General features: G+C 42.7%; 1 protein-coding gene across 4 annotated transcripts in view; it reads left to right on the forward strand.

The window, feature by feature from the left end:
- The window catches only part of LLGL2 (LLGL scribble cell polarity complex component 2), a 77,993-nt gene extending 69,447 nt beyond the window's left edge, over positions 1 to 8,546 (forward strand). For 3 of the 4 annotated variants that reach the window (XM_040435704.1, XM_040435705.1, XM_040435702.1), the window contains 3 exons: positions 651 to 693; positions 5,175 to 5,236; positions 8,040 to 8,546. In XM_040435704.1, the coding sequence (XP_040291638.1) occupies positions 651 to 693; positions 5,175 to 5,236; positions 8,040 to 8,047 (113 nt within the window). In that variant the 3' untranslated portion in view covers positions 8,048 to 8,546. The remainder of the gene's footprint in view (positions 1 to 650; positions 694 to 5,174; positions 5,237 to 8,039) is intronic. The other variant, XM_040435703.1, reaches the window with a different exon arrangement.
- The last annotated feature ends 340 nt before the right edge of the window (positions 8,547 to 8,886 follow it).

An 8,886-nucleotide genomic window follows, 5' to 3' on the forward strand; every position in this document is an offset into this window, starting at 1 on the left:
GTCCACCTAACGTGTTCAGTGGTGCGGAGAAGAAGCTGCTACTCGTGCTCTGATTCTCCTTAGCTGGCAGCTGAATACAGGGGTCCCTTTTCTGCACAGTGAAACCCACCACATCACACATAAAATGAAATACTATTGCCATATTGTGTTTTAAAGGGATTTTAAAGTTTTATCCAAATAATGCTTCAAGGGGCAGTCTAGGACCAGAAAACCTGTCCATCAGTTGAGTCTGGTATTGCAGCTCGGCTCCATTCCAGTGAACGGGGATGAGCTGCAGTATCCCAAATAACTTATGGCAGGTGCAGCACTGTTTTTGGAAGAAAGCAATGTTCTTATCCCGTACAGCCCCTTTAGTATACTTTTTTTAGTTTCATTTGTTTACCATTTTCAAGATATTTGTACACCCCCAGCAGCTGCACATATCCGAGTAGTTTGCTATAATGTATCAGGCTGACCATTGTCTGGGCTGTATACACTCAGCTGAGCAGAGGGCTGGCTACAGTATGTAACAGTTTGCAGTCTCTGAATGTAAACAGGAATATAAACTAGAAAGTTGTAGAACGTTTCATTTATATTGCGATCTGCTTATATTAACCTAAAACTGCAAACCCCCTCCATTATGACTACAATGTTCTGTGTTCGCTCCGCAGACATGCTGAAGGAGATCCAGAGTACTCTGGAAGGTTCTCGAACGTAAGTGCACCCTGCTTCAGACTTTCTGTACATGTGCTTGACAGCTACTGTTAGCATTTTCATAATTATTATTATTATTTTTTTTATATGTATGGATATTCTGTGCTTTACTCGTTCATGTAAATAAGTTTTCCAAGCTGGTACCAGACACAGCTGCACTCACAAATGGTGTATCTGTTTTACCCCTTAATGGGGTTCTCCGGTAATAGGCAGCCTGTCTCCGTAAATATAAGATTCATGCTTACCTGCTTCCTGCTGCTTCGCTGTGTCCATGTTCCAGTCCTTGGCTTGTTTTTTTCCGGTGCTGATTTGGCATGGTCACATGCTCTGCAGCAGCCAATGATTGGCTTCAGAGGTGACATGGCCAGAAGCAGCACTACATCGCTGAAGCCAATCATGTGACCATGCCAAATCAGCACCGGAGGAAAACAAGCTGGGGACCGGAACTTGGACACAGCAGAGGACTGGGTAGTAGGTAAGTATGAATCTTCTGTTTTACAGAGGCAGGCTGGGGCACTTGCTGAAAAATCCGTATTCCTGGAGAACCCCTTTAACCACCTAACAGTTTTCCTCAAGCTCAGCTCAGGCTCTATGAAAACACTTAAAGGGAGTCTGTCACCAGCATTTCACTTTTTTAACCCTTCCCACAGCTCCCTAGCATGCTTACAGTTAATAAAAACGTTACCTCTGGCATCAATCCTGGACTTATAGAACCCTCAAAAACGATCTTTATAAGATATGCAAATGAGGGCTCGCAAGTGCCCAGGGCGGCGTTACTCTCTTAGGTGCCCTGCTTGCTCAGCCTTCTCATTGCGTCCCCCCGCCCCTTCCTACCCTCTGCCTGCCCATCCTTTCCCTCTGACCGCCTTTGTACTAACTTGTTATGCTGCCGATATCCCGCGCCGGCGCACTCATTCCTTTGGCCGGCGCATGCGCACTGCGATGCCCATTCCTTGTACGGCATCACAGTAACTATTGCGCATGCGCCGGCTAACGATGCGAAAATCGGTGTCGTTAGCCGGCGCATGCGCAATAGTAACGTTTTTATTAACTGTAAGCATGCTAGGGAGCTGTGGGAAGGGTTAAAAAAGTGAAATGCTGGTGACAGACTCCCTTTTACTGTTCTGCCGGAGCCCATTTTGGGCAGAAGGGGAAGGGGGGTTTTGCTTTATATGCTCATATCTCCTGATTGGTACATACAAGACAAAAATGGCAGCATTAGCACAAAAGAAGCAGGAGATATCACTGTTGGAAATCAAGTCGGGAATAAATGCGGTAAAACCTTGCCCTGACTTTCAGCTGCATCCCGATTTCGAACAGCGATATCTTCCCATGTAGTGAAGATATTGCTGTCATTCTGGCATTGTTTGAAAGCTTAGAATGTCAGCCCGTATCTCTAGCTGCTACCTTTCCAGAGATACGATCAGCAGCAGTCCCCTCCCCTTCAGGCTGGAAGGGGGGGGGGGGGAGTAGCAGTTGGGGAGCTAACAGCCTGCAGGAGGAGAGAAAAAAATATTATTATTATTATAGTTCCATTTATTCCATAGCGCTGTACATATGATAAGGGGTATACATACATAATACAGACAATTGCACTAAGCATGAACAAGACGTTACAAACTGGTAGGAAGGAGAGAGGGCCCTGCCCTTGAGGGCTTACAATCTATATGGTAAATAATAAAAATATATAAAAATTTGACATTATCATCATTGTACCGATCCACAGAATAAAGTTGTTTGTTTATAGCACACAGTGAACACCTTAAATCAATTCCACAAAATGTGAAAATTAGCTTTTTTACCTTTTTCCCTCTAAAAATGAGTTATTTAATACAATAAATATATCCCAAATGGTTCCTAAAAAAAAAACTTCAACTACAGTGAGGAACAGAAGTATTTGAACACCCTGCGATTTTGAAAGTTCTCCCACTTAGAAATCATGGAGGGGTCTGAAATTTACATTGTAGGTGCATTCCCACTCTGAGAGAATGAATAAATAAATAATAAATTCAGGAAATCACATTGTATGATTTTTAAAGAATTTATTTGTCTTCCACTGCTCAACATAAGTATTTGAACACCTGAGAAAATCCTTTGTTTGCAATTACAGAGGTCAAACATTTCCTGTAGTTCTTGACCAGGTTTGCACACACTGCAACAGGGATTTTGGCCCACTCCTCCACACAGATCTCCTCTAGATCGGTCAGGTTTCAGGGCTGCCACTGAGCAACATGGAGTTTCAGCTCCCTCCAAAGATGTTCTATTGGATTTAGGTCTGGAGACAGGATAGGCCACTCCAGAACCTGGATAAGCCTCTTATGGAGCCACTCCTTGGTAATCCTGGCTGTGTGCTTCGGGTCGGTCATGTTGGAAGACCCAGCCACGACCCATCTTCAATGCTCTGACTGAGGGAAGGAGGTTGTTGCTCAAAATCTCACAATAAATGGCCCCATTCATCCTCTCCTTAATACAATGCAGTCGTCCTGTCCCCTTCGCAGAAAAGCACCACCCCCCATGCTTCACATTACAGGTGGTGTTCTTGGGATGCAACTCATCCTTCTTTTTCCTCGAAACACGACGAGTGAAGTTTAGGCCAAAAAGTTCTACTTTGGTCTCATCTGACCACATGACTTTCTCCAATGCCTCCTCTGGATCATCCAGATGGTCATTGGCAAACTTCAGTCGGGCCTGGACATGTGATGAGTTGAGCAGGGGAACCTTCCGTGCAATGCATGATTTGAAAACCATGACGGCGTAGTGTTCTACCGACAGTGACCTTTGAAACTGTGGTCCCAGCTCTCTTCATGTCATTGACCAGCTCCTCCCTTGTAGTTCTGGGCTTATTCCTCACCGTTTTTATCATCAGTGATACCCCACGAGGTGAGATCTTGCATGGAGCACCAGTCCGAGGGAGACTGACAGTCGTGTTTAGCCTCTTCCATTTTCTAACAATTGCTCCAACAGTTGATCTGTTTTCACCAAGCTGCTTGCCAATTGCCCCGTAGCCCTTTCCAGCCTTGTTGAGGTCCACAATTTTGTCTCTGGTGTCTTTTGACAGCTCTTTGGTCTTGCCCATAGTAGTAGTTGACGTCTGACTGACTGTGGGGTGGACAGGTATCTTTAAAGAGCTCGGACGGGTGCTACTAAGTTAGATTAATGAGTGGAGTAGAGGTGGACTTTTTAAAGGCACAGTAACAGGTCTTTGAGAGCCAGAATTCTTGCTGTTTTTCAGGTGTTCAAATACTTATGTTCAGCAGTGCAAGACAAATAAATTCTTTAAAAATCATACAATGTGATTTCCTGATTTTTTTTTTTAATTTAATTTAATTTTATTTCTGTCTCTGAGTGGGAATGCACCTAGAATGTGAATTTCAGACCCCAGTGGGAAAACTTGCAAAATCGCAGGGTGTTCAAATACTTCTGTTCCTCGCTGTAATCCTGCAAAATAAAAATAAAATTAGAAATTAAGTTATGACTGCTGGAACATGAAGGGGAAAATGTTACTAGTCCTTAAGGGGTTAGAAATGCACTTGTGTCCCCTGAGTTGTGCGCCAGATGCATATTAAAAATCTACAATAAAAAAAGTGACATTTTTGGGAGGATTTTTCCAATTTAAATGTGACTGGGAGGTTAAAGGGGCTGTACATACATTACAGATTCCCCCCGCTGTTCCATTTTTAACGATTCTTGGGTCCCGTCTCTACTTCCTGCTTCCACCCGACACGGACATATAACCACTGCATTCAGTCACTGAATATAAATTATATGTTGGTCACCGCTATAGCCAAAATATTGTGAAATAATTAGACACTCTCCTTACTGATTCCCTCCTGCTTGAGTTCCGACAATTTCCGAGTCTCCTGTAGCAGGTCACCGCTCCGGCTAGAGATTGGCTTCAGTGCCATGTCTGGGTTGAGAGGGATCAGGGAGTACAGAAACCGGCAGGGGATCGGTAAGGGGAGTATTGCTACTTTATTTTTGTATTCTGAGCGGTTTGTGAAAATTTTATTTTTCTGGACAGCCCCTTACATTCTGATCTCAACTGATCACACCTTGATCTCTATCCCCATTAAACCTTTATTCCCAGAATTTCAGAGGAGCATGTATGGCCTATAAGTCTCCTCACGCCAATTAAGGCGCTTTCTCCCCAAGGAAAGCTAGTACCTCCCAAATCCTGACCTAGGCGTCTCATCCAGTTAAGCCAGTACTCTCTGCTCTGCACTGATGAGGGACAATCACCGCGAAACAACTGTCTGCAGATGAGGTGCTGGCTTATTTAATATCAGAGTCATGTCTCAAGGCTTGTTTAAAGGGTCGAACATTAACTTATAGGATAGCTGCCTTACATCTGGTGGCATCAGAGGCAGAGCTCATTTGCATCACTTAATGGCTTCCTAATGTGTATAGGAGGCAGCAGAACCATACTATGTCGCATATGATACCATGTGGAACAAAGAGTGATATTACATCTTTCTTTGCAGGAGTTATGGGGAAAGGCACTCCCGCCAGATCGCTGTAGGAGGCAGGCTCAGCAATGGATCAGGTAAAGTTTATACTCTGTGAGAAGGTATCATTCACTTTGAGGTGGTTTTAAAAATCAATTAGGCCTCATGCACACGACTGTAATTTTTGCGGATAGCGCACGGACCTGATGTGTATTTCCCATATCTTGTAAGGCTTAGACCTCTCGCACACGAATGTGTGCAGCGGGCCGCAATGCACTAACACCCACCATGGGGCAGCCACAGCGGATCCATTTACTTTAATGGGTCCGCGTTCCGGCCGTTCCGCAAAAAGATATGTTCTATATTTTTGCGAAACAGAAGTACGGGACGAAACCCCACGGAAGCACTCTGTAGTGCGTCTATAGGGTTCAGTTCTGTGCTTCCGTTCCGCATCTCCAGATTTGCTGTACCATTTGAAGTGAATGGGTCCACATCCATGATGTGGAATGCACACGGAACGGTGCCCGTGTATTGCAGACCTGCAAATGCGGTCCGCAATACAGCCACGGAGCGCACACGTTCGTGTGAAATAAGCCTTAAAGGGAATGTGTCATCAGAAAATGACCTGATGTTTAAATATTTTTTTTTTTTTTTTATAACTTCTTTTTAAACAATTTTTGATGTCTTTATCCATGTATCCCATATATTTAAACTAAAAAGATAAAATCTTGCAGTTTTCGCACTGGCCACTATGTCTAATAATTGGCGCCACTTTTTGGTCTGTACAGATCACTTTATATGCAGGCATTTTATATTTAACTTTTACAGGATGTAAATCCTCATGAAGCGGCTAATATTCACTCTTGTGCAGGCCCACAACACTGGAGATATACACAGTGACCGTACACCCATTTCTGGAGTTGTAATAGCGCACCCATGGACTATGTATTCTGTATAAATCTATGCTCCATTGGATGCTATATTATGGAGGTATTCACTTTGGAGAGAATATCTTCGACATACTGTGCCACGCGAAGTCCTTGATGGAATAGATCCTGAAGCATTGTGCAGTGTTGTACCTGTCCCTATCTTGTAGTGTTGTTACTTGTGTTAATTGTAGCTCTTGCATAGTTTTGACTTATGCAGTTTCACTGCTCACAAGTCCTTATCACCTATCATAAGTGTCTTGATTGGTGAGGGTCCAACCACTAGATCCCATTTCTCCTGTTTGAATGGAGCGTTGGTCAGGCATGCACACCTCTACTCCATTCAATGTCTATGGATTACAGTTAGAGATGAGCGAATTTCATCTTATGAAATTCATTCACGCTTCGTTTGGGGGTAAAAGCAGAATTGCGTTATGGATTCCGTTACCACGGAGCATAACGCAATTCTATGACGGAATGTATAACTGCCTTCAGAGGCATTCCGTTATTCATTCCGTCATAATAGAAGTCTATGGCCTGCAAAACGGATCTGTCCCGTTTCCGTTATGCATTGTCATAGAATTGCGTTATGGTCCGTGGTAACTGAATCCATAACGCAAGTCTGCTTTTACCAGCAAACGAAGTGTGAACGAATTTCAGAATATGAAATTCACTCATCTCTAATTACAGTGCTCTCCAGCACTCCTATAGAGTTTGAATAGATTAGTAGTACGTACAGTACAGACCAAAAGTTTGGACACACCTTCTCATTCAAAGAGTTTTCTTTATTTTCATGACTATGAAGGCATCAAAACTATGAATTAACACATGTGGAATTATATACATAACAAACAAGTGTGAAACAACTGAAAATATGTCATATTCTAGGTTCTTCAAAGTAGCCACCTTTTTGCTTTGATTACTGCTTTGCACACTCTTGGCATTCTCTTTGAGCTTCAAGAGGTAGTCCCCTGAAATGGTTTTCACTTCACAGGTGTGCCCTGTCAGGTTTAATAAGTGGGATTTCTTACCTTATAAATGGGGTTGGGACCATCCGTTGCGTTGAGGAGAAGTCAGGTGGCTACACAGCTGATAGTCCTACTGAATAGACTGTTAGAATTTGTATTATGGCAAGAAAAAAGCAGCTAAGTAAAGAAAAACTAGTGGCCATCATTACTTTAATAAATGAAGGTCAGTCAGTCAGCCGAAAAATTGGGAAAACTTTGAAAGTAAGGGCTATTTGACCATGAAGGAGAGTGATGGGGTTCTGCGCCAGATGACCTGGCCTCCACAGTCACCGGACCTGAACCCAATCGAGATGGTTTGGGGTGAGCTGGACCGCAGAGTGAAGGCAAAAGGGCCAACAAGTGCTAAGCATCTCTGAGAACTCCTTCAAGACTGTTGGAAGGCCATTTCAGGGGACTACCTCTTGAAGCTCATCAAGAGAATGCCAAGAGTGTGCAAAGCAGTAATCAAAGCAAAAGGTGGCTACTTTGAAGAACCTAGAATATGACATATTTTCAGTTGTTTCACACTTGTTTGTTATGTATATAATTCCACGTGTTAATTCATAGTTTTGATGCTTTCATAGTCATGAAAATAAAGAAAACTCTTTGAATGAGAAGGTGTCCAAACTTTTGGTCTGTACTGTATGTGTGACCACCACTTCATTCAAATGGTGGACATGAGACCCCCCCCCCCCCCCCCCCTTCTCATCAGACACACCTGGATAGGTGATCAGTTGTCATGCTAGGACAATCCCACTATGTCTCTATCCATTGGTTAAATGGTGAAGATTTGTATAGTTTTTCACCTCGGTCATACTGTACAATGGTAAAATATTACCTTACCTTCATTCATGCTTAATATTTCCTAAGTTTTATATTTGCTTAGGTTATATGAAATGATCGTTTTTGTTATCTAGAGCTAAAAATGTTTTTTTAAGACTAATCTGCTTTTTACCTGCCTTTCAAAGCAGAATGACCTTCTTCCTGACCCGCGGATGTTCTGGGTCCCATCTGACCCGTTGTGAATACACTACTGACCCGAGGCCCTTGGACTAGAGCAAGCTACAAGACAATATGCTTTTCTCCATGGTTTGGACTCTGTGGCCATACACCCTCCATTCTGCACACGTCTCTTTAGCTATTCCTACAGGAATTTGTTTTAAGTTATAAATTTTACTGCCTTACACCCTTCCCTCTGTGCGTTCCTTGGAGGAAGATGGCCAAATAGTTTGTTTTTTTTAAATTTTGTTTTTAATATTTTATTTTCTTTTTATTGAATGATTTTAGAAACCATGTTTGTTTATTTTTTGTTTTTTTTTACTGTACAATCTGGTGTAAACCGCCCTTGATGTCGGGTATCTTGAATTTATTGGGTTATTGTGCTTCCCAGTGATTGGGCTGACATGCAATCTATTTTTATAGGAAATAACCATTTTGGTTGCCTTGCACACCAATAAATTATATGTTCAGCTATTGCCGGCTCTTTGTGTCAATGTTTTACTATGCAAAATGGTGGTGTATATACAATATGGCTGCCAACTTTTACACCTCTAAGCTGACACCCCTGGTCCTCAATTATAAAGACTATAATAGAAAATATGGTCTCCTTGGCCAGACTGACCAGGTACAGCTTGGTACAATGAAAGCTGAACGTTGCTTTCAGAGGTCAGTTTATCGAGGACCAGTAACCAGCCCACAATAAAACCAGTTTAACAGTGTCCCCAAGCTGTAGAACTGCTTGCCCCCCAACCATCTATTGTGTATAGAAAGTTACATAAAGAAGAAGGTTTAGAAAAGAACAGATCCAGCAAGCTC

Source organism: Bufo bufo, chromosome 6, assembly GCF_905171765.1.
Source record: "Bufo bufo chromosome 6, aBufBuf1.1, whole genome shotgun sequence".
Classification (NCBI taxonomy): Eukaryota; Metazoa; Chordata; class Amphibia; order Anura; family Bufonidae; genus Bufo; species Bufo bufo.